The sequence below is a fragment of the Lutra lutra genome, chromosome 2 (genome assembly GCF_902655055.1).
Source record: "Lutra lutra chromosome 2, mLutLut1.2, whole genome shotgun sequence".
NCBI classification, from domain to species: Eukaryota; Metazoa; Chordata; class Mammalia; order Carnivora; family Mustelidae; genus Lutra; species Lutra lutra.
The window spans coordinates 63,104,834-63,124,268 of NC_062279.1; the positions used below are offsets into that span (position 1 = coordinate 63,104,834).

At 37.3% G+C, this 19,435-nt stretch overlaps 1 protein-coding gene across 6 annotated transcripts in view; it reads right to left on the reverse strand.

The window, feature by feature from the left end:
- Positions 1-19,435, reverse strand: part of TTC29 (tetratricopeptide repeat domain 29) — a 248,836-nt gene that overhangs the window by 117,269 nt on the left and 112,132 nt on the right. For all 6 annotated transcript variants that reach the window (XM_047717589.1, XM_047717592.1, XM_047717593.1 and 3 more), the window contains one exon: positions 4,536-4,627. In XM_047717589.1, coding sequence (XP_047573545.1) covers positions 4,536-4,627 — 92 coding nt within the window. The remainder of the gene's footprint in view (positions 1-4,535; positions 4,628-19,435) is intronic.

Consider the following 19,435-nt stretch of genomic DNA (forward strand, 5'->3'; position numbering starts at 1 on the left):
TAAACAAAACTATTGGTGGGTGAGTCCCATTGTTTTTCTCCCAAAGTAGTGATAGATTTCCAAAAAAATATCTTAAATTATTTGGAACTTGCTCTAACAAATAATGCTAGAGAAAAAAATCTTTCTAGTACAAAGTATATACTCCACTCAATGAAGGTTTAGCTCCACGGCCAACAAAAATTGTTACTACAGCGTATGAGATGTACATATCATGTGTTGCTTAAAGGATTTCCAAATTTCAAAGTTGGCAACAGAATTAGAAGCCAATCTCTCTTTAGAAGGGAAAGAATCAAATATTTCCTTGTAGAAGAGCTACAGATTATTTGTCTAAGTTAAAGGACAAGGTTAAAATGTTAGACAAATATTAATTCCAGTTTTCTATATGCAGTGCACAGGTGCAACTTGAACAGCATATTATATGGTATAATCATTAAATTCATTCAACCAGACCTTAGAGAGTTAAAAACATATATCCTGAGGAACAGGACTCCTCGGTCCAAAGGATGAGAATGAAACAGTGCAGAATATTTGTGTATCAAGGTGATTCCAGTTTCCAACTGGGAAAACAGGACTGTTAACACCCACATCCCCTGACAACTGTCCAATTATGTATATCACACTTGGCCTACTGTTTGCAGTAGAAGTAATCAATAAAGGATGTGGTTGAGTGAACATAGATTTTGGTTGAACCAATGCATGAAAACTTAATCATTTACTCAGAGAGAAGAAATCAAATAGAGCAGAGATGAAACAGCCACTAAGGGGATTGTTGATTGTGCCACCAAGTTTGTGGGCCACAGATGAAAGTAATAAGGCAAATGGAATCAGTGACAGGAGAAAATGTAAAAAGCTATTCTTAATTTCATGAATTAATAGAATGTTTTGATGTATTTTTGGGGTGTCATTTTTAGGAAATTTTGCATCAAAGCCCGGATATTCCATTTTAAAGAATATATGAAAATTACTAGGGCATGTCATTTCTCTCAAGCAAAAAGAAATTAATTTTCAGCTATAACAGAAAGGTAATTTTCACACTTGAAACTTTGTACTGATTGATTGAAAGATCTCCACTGTGGAAAGTTTTCTGGGGAATAATTTAACCTGAGTTTGCAAGAAAATTTACAATGAGTATGGAATAAACCCAGAGATAGGCTAGTTGTGACCAATGTGTCTTGACCAATTCTCATTTTTGTGATTTTTTCCCCCTAGATTCTTTTCAAAAGTCATCCTAATTATTCACAGAGTCTCGGTATTTCAGTAAAATGAGTTATTTCAGTAAATGAGGCAAAAAAAAATGCTGTAAAGAAAGCTGAGGAATTTTGCTCTCTGTATTTACTAAAATTGTCTGTCTGTGTTAATAATAATATTTACTTGGTAATTTCTCAACTCACTCTCTTTTTGTTTTATGGACCATAATTCTGGCTTTTATAGCTGTGTCATAGGCAATTTTTATCATTTTAGACTATCGACCCCCTTTTCTTCACTAGTATTCTAAGTGGGGCGGGGAAAGATATTGTAATGCTTATTTTCTGTTACGCTCCTTAACCCCTTGTGCAATTAATATTATTCAGAACAATGGCAAAAATAACAAACACTGTTCGCTATTAAAAGCTTCATCAATAACTCTAATGGCATGGCTGGGTCCAGCATTACCAAATGGACAACTCTGTATTACCAAGTCCTTAGTCTTGAGGGAATATGGTGTGTTTTTCAATTGAAAGCTTAGTATAAATTCTTATAACCATTTTAGAAGCTTCTAGCTTTAGAGATTATTCACCTTTCATGCATGCTCAGCTGATAGCCTTAGACACACACTTATGCTAGACATGGCTATCCTCTTCCATTTCCTTTAAAGAGATAAAATATATTTATAGAGAGAGGGCTACCATTAGTGAAACTTGTCCAATTGCACAGGTTAGGAAAAAGAGATTTAGAGAAGATGTAAAGCTTCATGTGTGGCTTGATTTATTTCTCTGCCGCCTCTCCCATAATTTCCTCTATTTTGGTTGTGCTTCATTTCTTGAATGTTGCTGCTAATCTGAGAGCAGTTTAGGACTTTGAAAGGGGTGTGTGTGTGTGTGTGTGTGCATGTATCAAAGAACACCACGCCCTTACAGTTAAATTTTTTTAAATGACCACAAAATTTGTATCAATGCATTTTTAGTAATCAGTGGACTTGGTTGATTAAGTCTTCTTAGATAACTAGGGTGTGTTGTCTACCTCAAGAGAGCATTTGTTTTTGAAACATCTGTCTCTCGAGTTATTTTGCACAAATGGTAAAAGAGTATGCTGCGGCTTACAGTCCCCTGGATGCTACCCCATACCAGTAACCATGCTGCAAAATGGTAGATTTGCACTGGAAAGCTTGCAGTGTCTCTGGGGTACTTCTTCCCTATGGCCCCGAAGAAGCATCTCCTGTACTCTCTTGTGTATTACATAACATTATAAAACTAAGAACCCAGGTCTACCATACAAATCGCTGATGGCTTCATTTGGTACTTAGTAGATGGGCATTCTTATAAGTGCAATTTGTTGCATTGGGTATAAAAGTGAGGTGGGGGGTCAATCTTCCTGCCTATTTATTACATGTTTGCCCCAAGACAGGTTACTAGACTGCTGGAATGGAATTGTTCCCATTTCTGCCAAAAACTCATCCTACTTTATGATATATCAAGTATAGCTGTATCCTTTGCCATACCTAAGCCCCAAATAACATTTCAGCAGCCAAATGAAAACATTAAATTGCCTGTCTGTTATCGTTGCCAAGATTTAGCAGATAATTGTTCTACTCTCTCAGCTTTTATCACATAAGCCAGGAATTCCAATCCTTGAGTGGAGATTAAAATATTCCAAGAGAGACACTTGTCTTTAACAGGTGAGAATTATTTTAAGATAATCTCATGCATCCAGACGTTTAAGAAATAAAAACTATCAGTAACCAAAGTGGTATTCCAACCCTTAAGACACAGTAAGTGCTCAAGATATGTTTATAAAAGAAAGTATTTTCCCCTGGAGTTTTCTCTTTAGTCATTCTGGAACACATGTCATTTTGTAAAAATTACTTTGTAAACATGTTAAGGGATGCATTTATTTAACTGTACAGGCTTAGGTCAGGTCTGCTACTACAAAGCAAGGCAAATACTCCAACCATTTTCTACTGATTCTGAGCCATGTTAACAACAGAGTCAAGTAATTTAAAAATCAAAATGAACTGGACTAAAGGGCACAGAGTTGGGGTGTTCCAAGTAGACATTAAATTGAAAACTTATAAATCTCTCCTTTGTGTTCAAACATCTGCTTCCTTCCAGTTGTTACATGGAAAGTAAAAGTTAAAGGGATAGCTGGGTTGATTTTCCAGAGGTTTGTTACCAATCTCTACTTGGAAGAACCACAACACTCCTAGGTCGCTTGCTTTACCCATGGCTGACCCTGCCTTCCTGGAGTAAATACCCTTACTTTCTTTATAGATATATCTCTGTCCCTAACCACTTCGAGCGATGACAGCATTGTCTTTTATTTGGTATTTTGTAGGGACCTTTCATTTTGTTGGCATGGGTATTTTAATATTTAATTATTTATTTATTAATGATTATTATATTGGCAGTGGTAATTATATAATGATGATCTACTTTCAGTTCACTAGGCATTTAATCTTTTAAATGCCTTTTAAATAACAATTTTATCTTTTTTTTTTTTTTTACTATTTTATCTTTTAAAACACTTCTTTGTATGTGTTTACAAGTTGAAATACAGGAATTAGAACTTGACACACTCTTTATCTGTTCTTTTTCTTCTTCTTATCACTACTAACTACTACTACTACCAGCACACAACCATTATTAAAAAGCCATATCTTCAGTATAAGATAACATACAAAAACCAAGGCCTTAATTTTGATAACTTTTCTTATTCTACCTTGAATTAAATAACGTTGCAACACAATGCAATAATTAAATGGAATACACAATGATCACAATATGAGTAAAGGGTAAATATGTTTTCCATGGAAAAATCTTTTGTTCAGCTATATTTTTATTAAATTTTCTGTTTTAAATGAAATAGAGGGGATACCGTTCTCACATTCAGTTGTTTATCCAGATACATACACTTGAAGGAAGGATGTCTTCATGGAAGAAGCAAGACTGAAGCATAAATGAAAACTTTCCTCCAAGAAGAGATCCGGAAAGGTTACGGTGAACTACAGTTACTGAAGCGTAGTATATATTTCTGTGCTCTCTGCTTTTTTAACCTAGGAGATGTGACCTGATTTTTCCCTTTCATTCAAGGTTCTCACTAAACTTACAGAAAATAAAAAATAAAACAGTACAAAGGAGGCACAGACAAAGAAGAGTTTAGGTGCACATTTTAAAATGCCACATTGGTTTAAAATAACTTACGATGAAAGGGTCACTTAAGAAGGGCACTGCTTAAAATTTAAGCAGGCAGTAATGGAAAGCGACAGACCTCAAACAATTTAAGTCTTTCACAGCTGAGTGAATTCACAGTGACAGCAAGACAAGGATGTGCTAACTTACCTCTGCAGGACCTTGGCTATTGCTTCATAGGCTCTCCCCAGGCTGAGATCATCATCCAGGTCTGTGGAGATTTTACTGCAAGTGTTAAGGACCTATCGGGAAAAGAAATACATATTAAATATACAGCACGGCCAGATACACTGATGTTCCTTTCATAACAGAAAAGCTGAAAATTAATAGTTGTTTTTAATGTCTCCATAAAATATTTTTTTATTAAAAATTCATGTTGGTTTGGTTTATTTTTATCTATAGCATAACTTGTTTCACAGCAATGTCTTTAAGCCATGACAGTGAGGTCTTACTTTTGTAAAAATAATTCTGTTCTTGCACAATCCCAAATCTTCCAATTTATAGAACTTAGGTGTGAATAAATAATTGAATGGTTTACAACATTATTTTAAAATATGGTACTATTATCTAAGGTAATAGAAGGCAGATTATAATATTCTACTTGGGTAGCTTACATATCACTTTTCTTTCTATAAATAGCTGTTTTGAAAAGCGTGAATTTAGGTGCTAGGCAATTTCTAAATCTATCATTTTATTAGATGCATATCTCACAGTTTGTGCGTGTATTCAGTATACACTAAAAATATTTCTTAAAAATGTACTTCATTACCAACAATCTCTTCAATAATCAAAAGATTATGGCTGCCACCGCCAAACATATGATCTTAATTTAATTTAACACGGACACCATCTTTATGGTATAATTTCCCTTTTGATTCTTTTTCTCTTTCAGTGGCCAGAAGGAGGAAAATATGTAAAAGAAAATTCCTATTCTTTCTTCTTCCTTCATTGTTACTTGACCCAACCTATTACACACATGAGGACACAGGAAATCTCCAAAGACCTCTATGGAAATCCTTTTTGCACATTTTCTAAGACAGAATTAGTGAAAGTCATTTGACAGCATTTGGAGAGAGAGCCGGGGTGAGGGAGGACGTGAATGTGCGCTGTGCTACTGCCTGAATTAGGCAGCTTTGAAGATTTAACTATTAGAGGCAGTGTTGGTACTTTACTTTCTTAAGGTTAATGTTTGGAAATAATTTCAATGAGGCCATCATGATACCTTAATTTTTTTTTTCTTTAAAGATTTTATTTATTTGACAGAGAGAGATCACAAGTAGGCAGAGAGGCAGGCAGGGAGAGAGGAGGAAGCAGGCTCCCTGCTGAGCAGAGTGCCCGATGCAGGGCTCGATCCCAGGACCCTGAGATCATGACCTGAGCCAAAGGCAGAGGCTTAACCCACTGAGTCACCCAGGTGCCCGTGTACCCCATAAATTTTGTGTGTGTGTGCGGTTTATAAGTGCTTGTTGGAACGCTGGTATCAAAACTTACTGATACATATTGACCCAGGGTTTTAATTCCTGTTAAACCCGCAAAGTTCAAAATTTTGATTCTTATTTTTAAGCCTCTTAATATGCCCTGTATAAAACTGAGAATACTCTCTTCACTTTGTCTTGCATAACTGACAACACCTACATTAAATCTGATGTAACTTGACATAGACCTTTCCGAGTGAAGGGGCAGAATTCACGAATTTTGTGAATTTATAGGAGACCTTATTGAATCCAAATACCAAAATATTTAGAAAGAGACCGTCTAGTGTCTTTTTTGGTTCACACATCTTTATATGACATTCTAGAACTTTAAGATTGAATATTATTATGTTTCCTGCCAAAAACAATTTGTTTACTCAGCAAATACTGTTACTGTGTACCAGGTGCTATGTTAGACCCTAAGAAATCTTAAATAGAAGGGAACATGCTTGCAGCCCTGAAGGCATTTACAGTCTTGTGGTACAGAGGTTTGGGCTGATGCATTGTGTGAATTAGCGATGACCGAAGGCAGGATTCCCCAGGGCTTATACCATACTTATCCTGCATACTCTCCCACGTCCCTGGCCACTTGAAGCAGTACAGGAAGTATCTGCAGGCACCCATTATCTTAGGGGTATGACTCTTCACCCTATGGACAGGAGGGCAGGTACCCAAGAAATTACAGGTAAATACTTCAGGGCTGATAACTCCTATCCCACACAAGTGTGCGAAGGAGCATGGGCAAAAAAGAACTCAGTCTGGGCTTTTGGTTTTGGCCTCAGGCTTGACTCCACAGAAGCCTCCTCCTGGAGCCAGACATGGTCTACTGGAATGAACACTAAACTCAGAGTAAGAAGATTTGGATTCAAGTCCTAGTTATTTCACACATTTGGTCCAGGAAAGCTCTTGGAAGACTTCCTCAGAAATGAAAAAGAAAACCTGCTTCTGAGAGGAGTTGTGAGGCCACTAGAAGATGATATAGAGCACTACGTAAGCTACGTAAGCCACAGGACAAGATTGTTTGGGAGTCTGTGAACCAGTCATTAGTGAACAGCTCCTCGTAGGGGCTTCCCTCCTCAAAGGAAAGGCAACACATCTTAATTTGTGGCTTGAGAGAGTTCATATGTCAGCTCACACATTTTAACTAAAAATAGGAACTATATAGGCAGTAGGAAGAATTTAGTTCATTACTGGTCCAGCAGAGAAACAATGAATGACATGAAATCCAAACTGAAGACCTACAAAGTGCCACAGAGAAGCCATCTCAATCAGACAGGACCTCTGCTCCTCAGGAGCGTGAGCTTGAGTGAGAGAGAATAAACACACACATAGGGGAATCACAAGAACACGAGGCAAAATTCAGCAGACTGGGGAATCCTCTAGTCTAATCTAAGAGGAGTAGAAAGGACGTTATTAAAATACAAGGGGAAAACTCATAAAAGTGGAAAAACAACTTGATATTACTAATTGGGTAGAAAATAAAGATGTTTTATATTGCTCTAATGTAAGCTACCTTACCTGCTTTTTAATTAAAGTAGGTAGGGTATAATTTACAAATGAACAAACAGTAATCAATTTGAATGATCAGACAAATAGTGGAGTCTTTTTTACAAAGAGTACTTCAAGTGAGAAAATACAGTGCAGATCTGAGGGATCCACTATACTTGACTGACTAGCCCCAGACAAACATATGTTATAAAAACAAATCCAGGGTCTGGAATGTTAAATTCTATCATCATAAATCAAAGATAAGAGGAGAGAATAAAGTCTCTCAGGTGCAAACTATTTGATGAATTAGAAATTCATTATGTATCTTTAAACTGTATTGACAACGAACTTCATAACCTTTGTCAAAAGACAAAAGACAACACCAATTAAGCACAGTACTAGGTAAATTTCAGTGAACACCAACCTGTGCATGATGACAAGGTTATCACAGTTGGAAAAATCAGTTCATATTCCTAATAAAAATTGAGTGCTACATGGCTACTCAAATTTCTCCAATAATTTCAGTGAATAATGGAGATGAAACTTTGAAAACTGAAGTTTTAAAGGCGATGGTCTTTATCTTCCCATAAAACTGAATACCTGAAAAGGCATTTTCAAATAAAATCCAAGTTCTTAAAATGATATAATTCCTTCTGGTCACCTAAAAACAAAACTAGTAGAATACGTAGCATAAAAAATGAGAATGTGCAAAAGAATAATGCTGGCAATATGTGACAAATTCTTCGAAGAATTGTTTGCTGTAAAATAACATTTTAAGGATCATTAATTTCTTTTGCTGCAGTACCCTTCAAGGGAGCATTGGATTTAAGTCAAGATTGTCACCTGTCAACAAAGTGATGGGGGGGTGGTTTGGAGAAAAAGAGAGGATAGGGGAGACAGAGAGAGAGAGAGAGAGATTGAGAAGAGTAGCCTTGTCCTTCCAGAAGATTATAAGAATAAATTCTGTGCGTGAGCTTTGGCACCTTTAAGGGCAGATACATAAGAAGGCATTATTAGGTCTATTAATTTCAAACATCCAATTGTTTTCTATCCACACATGTTGAGGACTTCCAGTGATGAGGGTACATCTGTTCTTACAATCCCCTTACTGTAGACAACATTAACACAGAAAAAAGAAAAAATCCAACAATAATGGCCCTTATACTTGTTTTCACAGCTGAAATCTGCTTTAAACCACTATGATGACAATCATTCCTGACCTAACTTTTCCAAATCAGATGGAATCATCTCCTCACCCCTCTGCCAGCCAGCTTTTATAAGAAAACACTGTCCTGGTCAATTTGTTTTTTTAATTTTTCTTATTTTTTTAAAATTTTTATTTATTTTTTTAATCTTTTTTTTTAATTTATTTTCAGCATAACAGTATTCATTGTTTTTGTACCACACCCAGTGCTCCATGCAATCCGTGCCCTCTCTAATACCCACCACCTGGTTTCCCCAACCTCCCACCCCCGCCACCTCTTCAAACCCTTCAGATTGTTTTTCAGAGTCCATAGTCTCTCATTGTTCACCTCCCCTGGTCAATTTGTTTTTAAAACCTTTATGTACTTTAACATTATGGTAGATTCACATGCAATTGTAAGAAATAATACAAAGCACTCCCATTTATCCCTCACCCATGTAACATCCTGCCAAGCACAACCAGGAGATTGATGTTGATACAATCCACCCCCTTCATTCGGATTTCATGAGTTTTAGATTACACATGCTTGTGTGTGTGCACGTGGGTGTTAATTTTATGCGGTTGTATCACATGTTATCTATTCCTGTAACCACCACCTCCACAGTCAAGACATAGAAGAGTTCTCTCACTGTAACAATCCCTCATGTTACCTTTCATTTGTAGTTATGTTTGTTGTTTGGAAGAGAAAGAAGAGAGATGGGGAAAAATATCCTTTTTCTTTCTTCGTTGGGTGAAAGGTCTGCCTTAGAAAACATTCTGAAATACCTTGGCATCTGCCCTGTTCCCTTCTGGTCCACCTCCCTCACCCTGTGTGTTTGGGAATTTTACCAGGGGAATTTCTTCAGCTGAGTGATACATAGAAGGACAGTAGCTTAGTATTTAGATTAAAGTAGTTCATATTTAAGTATGAATAACCCAAAGATCACTAACTCCGCCAGAAGTTGTAGTTTTATTTTTTTAAAGATTTATTTATTTTGAGAGAGAGAGAGACAGAGAGAGAGCAAGCAGGGAGAGGGGCAGAGGGAGAGAATCTCAAGCAGACTCCCCGCTGAGCGCAGAGCCTGCAGTGGGGCTTGATCTTACAATCCTGAGATCATGACCTGAGCTGAAACAGAGAGTTGGACGCTTAACTGCCTGAGCCACCGTGGTAACCCCAGAAATTACATTTTAAAAAGGATGCTTGCTAGCCCCAAACCCCTTCTTCTGGGTGGAGTTTTATGCAGCCTAGCAAAGTGAAATGAAATAATTCAGAGAGTGTGTGCAGGATAATTTGAGGCAAGATTATAAAACAACAACAACAACAAAAGCGGCCAGCCTTCTCGTAAAACTCGGCCTTATGATATGGTCCTTGAAGCAGGTACTTGTTTTTATAACCTCTTTGGATCTACTTGTATACCTCAGGTTTTCCAGAAGCTTCACACACTTTTCCACGATCTCCTTATCAAAGTGGTATGGAAGAGAATAATAAAAGGGAGGAGGGGAGACGTGCATTTGCAGATGTGAACATCAGGGACTTGTGAGTCACTGATACCTAAAAGGTAGCGCCTTCTCACTTTTGCTTTCTTCATAATGCTCAACCTATATTTATAATAAATAAACATATAATGCAAACTACTCTTCTAGGTCATTCTATCAGATCATTAGATGTGATTGCAAGATAAAACTACATATATATATATTTTATGTACCCAGTGTATATTACATATCTGCATATGTAATATAGATATATCCCTGCTCTTAAAGGCCTTACTAATGCAATAAGACTTACTAATATTATATAGTGCTGTAAGTCTGTATAAAGGGCTAAAAATCTAGTCCAAAGGCATTAAGTCATTAAACAAAGACTGAGTGTCTTCTACTGGCCAAGCCATGCTTTGTGTGCTAGACATACAACAGCAAACAATACAAAATCCCTGCCCCCATGCTGTCTACACGGCATCTAGGGTATGGGGAGAAAACTTGTAATTAAATGTATACGTGAGTGAAGTTCAGATAGTGTAGGAACAATGAAGATCTGGGAAAGGCTTCCTATAGGAAGAGAAACTCAATCTAAAGGAATGACAGGATTGGGTCAGTGGTGAGGTGGGCAGCTTTAATGAAGGTTTGGGGAAGTGAGGAGGGCCACAGTGAGAAAGAAGTTTTACCAGAGTACACAGAAGCAACAATGTCCAACAGAAAGTCTGCTTTAAGATTCACCCACAGAATGTTTTGTCTAGTAACATGTACTAAGTAATCACAGTTTTATTTGTTAAATTTTAAAAAAGATTTTATTTATTTATTTTTTATTATGTTATGTTAGTCACCGTACAGTACATCATTAGTTTTTAATCACAGTTTTAATTGATGGTATGGAGTGACAAACTTTCAAGTTGCAATTTATCTATTTGGTTACAAGGAAGGAATGTGACTGTTGTTCTGAAAGTGAGGTGGGTTATTCATTTTCATTCTTTATTCATGCTCGTAATTTTTTATTTCTTTATTCACTTTCATTTTTTATTTCATGCTTGTAAATGTAGTCTTGCAGGATTATTTTATTCATAGTTTTTGTCTAATTTCTAGGCAGCTCAATGTGTTTGGTTAAAATATGCCGTGTCCAAGATGGTGCACTGCCTGCCTTGTTTCCCATTATCCAAGTTAAAAAACGAAAACAAAAACAAAAACCTTTTTAAGTAGGCTCCACTCCCAGAGACCCTGAGATCAAGATCTGAGCTGAGATCAAGAGTCAGACGCTTAACCAACCAGGTGCCCCTCAAAAGATTTAATGCAGAGTTGTTCCTGTGTCTAGGGAAATGAAAGGAAATACTCTTCTTTTTCCCTCTGGCATAGCACCAAGCATGCACAACTCAAACTAAGACAGATCAGTGAAAAGAAGTTTAAACGGGCCTTCCTGCTCTGGCTGGTGACCCCATCTGTCATTGTTTGTGCAGAAAAACAATCAGGGAAACCACCACATAAAATAAGTTCTAACATCTAGCCCATTTGGGATGGAAATTTTGTAATTTTGCAAAAATTTCAAAGAACTATAATCCTACTTTTACTTCATACTTTTGGTATTTTTTTCTGTAGACATTCCTTCCTTCACTTACCACCCTCCCCCACTGCTCTCTTCCTTGGTTAATTCAATATTTGAAATCAGTAGGGTCTTCTTCTCTGAGGGCATAGACCAGGCTTTGGAGGAGTCTTATGGGATAATTAATCAAATTTCCCTCTGGGTGTTCATATTTTCTTCAAATAGCATAGGCTTTCAAGTCACACAGGTCTACTACTGAGCTGAGTGACATGTGTCAAGTGACTTACTCTCTCTGAGCGTATTTCCTCAGGTATAAAATGGAAATGAATAAAGTCTACCTTGAAGGTATGTTATAAAGTTCCAATAAGATGAGGTATTAATAATACCTACTAAAGATTTGAATAAAGCAATTGCTTAATTTCCCTGTGTACTTATCTTATCTAAGTGGTTCTCAAATGGGGGTGATTTTGCCCCCTAGGGGATATTTGGTAATGTCTGGAGATATTTGAGGTTGTCAAAATTGGGAGGTTTGCTACTATCATTTAGCGAGTAGGAACCAAGGATGCTGCTAGATACCCTACAATGCACATGGTAGTCCCTCATAACAAAGAATTATTCAGCCCAAAACATGAATAGTGTTGATGTGAAGCAATCCTGATTTAGCCTTTACCTCAAACATTTCATGATTGGAAACAACATCTTGTGGAGCCAACTGCTCTACCACTGAAGAATTACATGAGAAAACTATTGGTTAAGTTAAGCAAAACTGGCAACTTCTACTGTTCGCCATGGCTGTGTTTTGTGGGGCAACACAAGATGAGTCCATCCCTCATCCATGTAACAGTCCTTCTAAAACTGAAAGATATCTGTCTTCCCTCCTCAAAGCCTCCTAACATACAAAGTCATCCAGGAGATTCTGAAATGAGTGAGAATGTACCCCAACGGTATAGCCATTTGAATGTTTCATTTTTAGTTTTGTCTGAGTTCTAGAAGAGTTTAAGTAAACCCATCTGGACCAAAAAATGTCTCTGAAACTATAAAGAGGCATCCATCAGGTTTGTTTATAAGTTATGGTCTATTACCTAGGGTGTTTGTTTTACCTCTTCTTCCTTGCCCACCATAAAAAGATAGTAGAGCTAGCTGTTATACATCTCCTACACAAACCCCAAATTGTGCCATTTCATAACAAAAGTTTGGCACAGTGCTCAGTATCATGCATTACTTCGAGGAGAAAAAGGCAATGATACAGATTTACTCTTGTGCAATAAGAAATACAGAAATAAAAAAATCAAGTCTGCCATCTTGAGCTTGAAATCAATGTCAAGTCTTATCGGAAATACATTTGTTCTGATTTCTGGCAATCTAACCCCCTTTAGCCATTTCACAGTTGGTGAGCAGAAAGGATGTTTCTGCCTCATTTACAGTGTCTGAACATGATTCAGACAATCAACTGCAACATTAGTCAAAGAAATCAGTGGCTAATGATTTCTGACAAGCACTGCAGTAACAGGCTGAGGACCAGACTGGACCACAACAACATTCAGAGTACTTTACAGGAGTCAGCAAGCGGAGATGGCAGAAGATGGTAAAAATGGGAGTAAACAGAACTGTCAGCTCATCACTTACACATTTTTTTTGCAAAGTCATAGTATTCAACGTGCAGCAAATACAGTAATCCTTTTCTACAAATATGTTATATTGAATGAACACTGAGGACCAGCACATTATGCAGCTCTGTAAACTGTAACACACAAAAGTAGTTAAATATTTTACATTCTGCTGAAACTATATACTTAAGTTAGGAGCAGTGTAGCCTATTTATGTTGAGCACCTGAAGTATGAACTCTCTCTTCCTGACATGCATTACTCATCATTTGGAGTGACTATTCCACACCGTTTATTGTGTTGCCCAACACATAGCATGAAGGTTACGTGGTCTAGTACAGAAAGGATTGAATGTGAAAAGGTATGAGTTCTAGATTCTCTTCTGCCATTAGCTCGGGATGTGATTTTGACAGGTCACCTGGTTACCCTGAGCTTCAGTATCCAAGTCTGGAAGATAATGGGGTAGGACCAAAGGATCTAAAACTCTCCCTTCCAAAAATATTAGTTGGAGTTCAGAACTTTACATTGATACATTTAGTAATTTAAGATAGCTCTGATTGTTTCAATAATTTATCGTTGGCTTTAAAGTCCCTGATAAACCTATTTTTAAAATTTTTTAAAAGAAACAAAATGAGTCCTTTCATGAAATTGAAATGTTATTAAAACAAAAAGAAAGAAATGTTATCTTCATGCTTCTTCCCCCTTATTTGAAGAATCACACATACTCTTAATGAACTGCTTTTTAAAGAATGTCCCTACACTCAAGTAGCTGATAGCAAGGAGAGCAGAATCTATAATACCTTTGGTTCATATTGAATAGCAACTACTATAAGTGCAATGATCAGTTCTCTTCAAAAATAGCAAATTTTTCTTGTACCACCTAAAATTTTTAAGAATTTGATGAAAATTTAAGGTTATCCTTAAATGATGTAAACTGAATTAGAATTGTTAGTTAATTTCTCACACACTAGGAGTTTATATTGTATTTTCAAAAAGCTTTTACAAAGATAGAAATAAATCTTAAAAAAATTCCAAGAATCTTCTTTTACCTTAAAACTGTCTCTCTAGATGTCCAATATACAGGGGACTCTCAAGACCCAAAATAATGAGATAGAATTTCACTTGCAGCTAAAAATAAAGTTTTCTGAATAGTAAATTGGAACATATTGCTCAAAACTGCCATTTATTTTTTTTAAAGATTTTTTTTTATTTATTTATTTGACAGAGAGAAATCACAAGTAAGCAGAGAGGCAGGCAGAGAGAGAGGAGGAAGCAGGCTCCCTGCTGAGCAGAAAGCCCGATGTGGGGCTCGAACCCAGGACCTGGGATCATGACCTGAGCCGAAGGCAGCGGCTTAACCCACTGAGCCACCCAGGTGCCCCAAAAACTGCCATTTCTAAATCAGCCATTATAGTTTTGTAGTATGTTAATGAGACAAATTTATGAAGAATTTCAGTTCTAATTCTCAATTATTTTCTATACTATAAATCAGAAAGCACAAAAATACTTATCCTGTACAAGCCAATCATGGTGTGAGTTATACTTCGCAGCTCCTTAAAAAGAAATTTTCCCTGCCCTTAAGTTCTTGCTAGGAAAATCCACTGAAGATTTTGTTTTACATTTTGCTAGAAGGTCCTTGACCAAAGGCAGTCCAGTAATCTATGAAACTATATACTTATATATATACTTATAGTATATATAGATTATATATATTTTATACATATATGTATATGATATAATTTTATATAATATAAAATATTATTATATAATATAAAATATTTTATATATATGTGTGTATATATATATATATATATATATATATAAAATATATTCTATGTCATGGCTTGACATACAAAGTTCTATTTGGTGGAAGACTATAGTGATTAGTCAGTTCTTTTTTTTTTATGTTCAGTAAGCCACTCTGTAGTACATCATTAGTTTTTGATGTAGTGTTCAATGATTCATTAGTTACATAAGTTCTGTAAAGCTCTCTTAGGAAATTCAGACCCATTGAGCAGTTGGTAATGACAGAAATGAGGATAAAAGAACATGAAGAGAGTGATCGACTGATGTCAATAGAGTGCATCCAACTGACTGCTGCTGCTGGGGGGATAATAAGAAAACTCAGCCCCTTGTATTCTAGGGATCCTCCAGTTCCCAGGAATCTTTCAGTTCACGAGACCCAACCATCTCCTGATCCCGGGTACTCATGGGATGTGATTCCTCTCATTACCACAGGAATCTCTACGAGTACTTCCGTTACTTGAGGTAATCTGAATGAATCCCTTTCTTGTACCTAAAGAATAAAACAGAAGTACTGAGAGACAGAGGGCTCTCTAGAGCTAAAGAGGCAAATAACTTCAAGGCTTTTCCCCCTCCAAGTTTGCCAGTGAAAGATAGTACAGGATGATACTTCCCATGGCAGCAGGCCACGAAAGACAGATCATATAAAATGATTAGAGATTTCAATTCCAGAAAAGATTCTGAATGAAGAAAAGTTTGTGTATTTTTTTAAACTAGAAATTCTTAAGCTTCACTTGGTTATGTTTATATGAAGATGAAAAGTGATTGTGACAAATGATTCCATTATACCTATGATAACATTACCAGTAATTTCAGTCGTCTGTTATTTATGGAGACTAAAGATGGTGGTGGCAAACCGAATCAAATGAAGTGCCAGTCAAATCTAATTTGACCAAACATATATTGTCACTCATTTTGCCAGTGCAGAGACATCAACATGTATGTCTTGCTGGAATGTAGGGGACCCTGGGAACCGCTCTCCAGCCATAGAGACCTTTCACGCTCAGGAATGAGCCCCGTGCTGTCCACCCTCACAACCTTCTGCCTGTGTTGCTATTTCTTTTTTCACGCCTGACTCTTTGAGTCCCCATACATGCACACACCACTTCCTTGTGGTATTCCAGCACTCACCACAGCATCGTATTTATCTACTTATCAGTATTGGTCTCTCTCCAATTAGATCGTAAGTGCCATGAGGACAGGAGATGTATCTGTTTTTGCTCTCCCTTATACCCCTAGCTCCTGGTTTTATGTTAATGCTGAATATTGTTGAATGAATACGGTAGCTCCCTTGGAAGGGACTGGTAGTGAAGTACCTGCAGAAATATGAGGGGGGATATACCAAGCTGCTGTATTATAGAATACCGTTATAATAGTAATTATTATTATTATATTGATAATACAAGATATATGATTGGCCTAAAGAAAAATAAGCTTTTACATAAGTATAACATTAATATATATTGAATGTAACATACATCATAGTTTATTGTCAATTATATTTTATTACATTATATTATATATGTTTTGCATTGTATCTCATTCAATAAAGGAAAAAAATATGACACCTTATAACTATGGTAAATGGAAAGTATGGGAAAGTTTTCAGTTAACAGCCAGTCCAAGAATTCAAGTATCAGGAAATAGGCCAAATTCCTAAAGGAGAGCTTAAATGACTTTTCCAAGTGACGTAAGAAGCCCCTACTGAACTTGTGCTTGTTTCGTGCTATCATATTCCCAGATGACTAAGTTTCCCCATTATGAGCCCATTGCACTCTGTGAGGACAAGCAGATCCAAGGCTGAAATTGTTAGGTTAGTCATGGTATCCTGAGGAAATAATTCTTCCTATCTGTGGAGGGAGGATAAAACATTTCTTTCTCTTTCTTTTAATCTAGACTGACGACAGACAAATATGGTCTGTCTCTTCACAGGTAACAGGCTAAGACAGCTAGGTAAGCAGGGAAAAGTCATAGCTCACTGACAAACCAAGTTCTCCAGCTTCCCCCGAACCTTCTTCCATCTGACCACTTCGAGCATGACGGTTTCTGGCTCTACAGGAAAGAGTGTGTTCTCTATTAGTGTTCTATATTACCTAGGAGGTTTTAATAAACACTAATACTGTGAAAATTTCTGTAATTCTGCATGAACCAATTCCCGCCAGGAGATTTGTTTATCCCCCTGGAGGTACAGCCATCATCTATTCGTAATCCCTCTTACTAGATTTCTCCGTCATTGAAGGCAGGATTCAATAAAATTTCCTTCTGGTTCCCCCTTCTCAGAAATCCATGAAAGCCTTTAAAAACATTTTCAGCATATTCTTTCTGTACAATCTGATATCCTTTCCACCACAGGCCATTATTCTGGTAAACTCGGTAAACCCTAATTTAGATCCACGATGTAATACTTTCAGATCAAGCTGGGTGAACACGTTTCTTTGAAATAAAACATGGTAGGAAAGTCTTCCTCTGAATGCTCACACACAGAGGAAGCTTCATCTATTACCCTTTCGCTGTGATGGAAGAGGCAAGAAAACAATTTATGAGTCATTTCCATTCTGACAGATGCGACCATGACTGGAAATGCGATGCCTGCCAAGAGCTTTTATCAAGTAGGTTATAACAACTAGTAATAAGTGTAAATAATAAATGGCTGGAATCTTAGGGGAAACAGTGGCAATACGAAATGATTTTTGGTACTTCTGATGGGGCTCTGCCACTCTTGGAATTCCCTGCCTTCCCAGTAGAGTTTTGGCCTGACAATAAACAACAGTTTAGTACTTTATCTAATCCCAGCCAGGAGGTGAGTTCAACAGCAAGCTTTTGCAGATGTTCACATCCAATAATCTATCCATAATTGATGAAACAGGGAGGTCAGATGTAATGGCTGCTACTATTCCAGCAACAAATAAATGGTTATTGACAAAACAAGCCAGTGTGGCACAGAGCGCTGAGCAGTGACAGGCACGCGGCAGTGCTGTGCAGAGGCGGGGAGGGCTCCCGGATTCCTCAGCCAGCCGTGTGGCAGGAGGGCCACGCTGACACATAAGCAGATGGAGGTGACTTGGAAAGGAAAAGGGAGGTTGCTGAAGTACCAAAAAAAAAAAAAAAAAAAAAAAAAAAAAAGATGAAGACAGGCAGAGGCAGAGAAGAAAATGATGAGCGAGCCCCTGGGCAAGGCTGGGGACCCGGGTGAGTACAAATGTGCCAACAGTTCAGGAATGTCTTTGGATGTGTGCACTGTGATCTGGATGTCCGGTTGCTTTCATCACCACGGAGTCTTCACTCACAGAGCGGGCTGTCAGCTGCACAGCCTAGGTGACTCTAACACCAAAGCGCGTGCACGGGATGCTTCGGTGCCCGGACCCTCCTTCCTACGGGGGGACATTCACTGATATTCCATTTAACACTGCAGATACCTTCTTTCCCCTATGCATTAAAAAAAAATCTATGAAAATCAAGTGCGCAGTTTTAGCAGTACTTTCTGGTAAGCGGGAGACGCAGAATTCCAAAGCGAGAAAATTTCCCAAACTTGGGACTAACCCTGAAATCCGTGCTGCTTAAAATCAAATTTGCTATAAAGGAACGGGAGTGGAAGGCAACATTTCTTTAATAACAAAAAACAAACACTGCACTCTGTTCACCCCAACCTAGGCAAAGAGTATAGCAAATGCATTAATCGAGTATCCTTTTATCGACTGAATAAAATTCAAGACATTTAAACATAAATAAAGAGCGGAAATCCTACACTTCTATTCCAGTGATAAAAAATAATGTTTTTTTTTTTACACAGTTTACTATGTAATATTGTAAGAGGAAGAATGGTAGAATGAAATGGTAGTTATTATTGCTATAGGTAGTCATAAAGAGGCTTGGGACAGAGATGTTTTAAATATTAATATTCCTAAAATCACTTACATCAATTTAACACTCTTTAGTGGTTTATTTAGAAGCGTGATTTATTTTACACTTCGCAAACCAATGCCTTTGATCAGCTCTGAAAGAACATATGAGCTGAAAATAAAATAGCAAAACATATTGCTGCTAGCATTCTTAGAGTAAGCTTTAGGTTTTATATGATAAACTAGAAAATTACCATTATATTTGGCGTTTTCAAATTATTTATCAATACTTAGAAATGGAGAATTATAGAGTCCAGAAGCAACTATGGAGATCATTTCTGTAATGACTTGCCAGTTGCTCTGCTTCCTGAGCCCTGCCATCCTCAACACTGGGGTCCTCCCATTAGCAACTATGACCTGCCACAGTCCCCGGGGCCATCCCTGTCCCTAGCCTGCCAGGGCAGAAACCTGGCATCACATCAGTCTGCCGAAGATCATGTTCTGTTTTAAACTCTATTACAGGGACTGGGCTCTTTCCATATGCCTTGACACCAAACTCCCAACATGCGTCCCAGCTCCTGGAGCTGCAGCCCCATCTTGTTCTTCCTGCCTAAATCTGTCTTGGGACC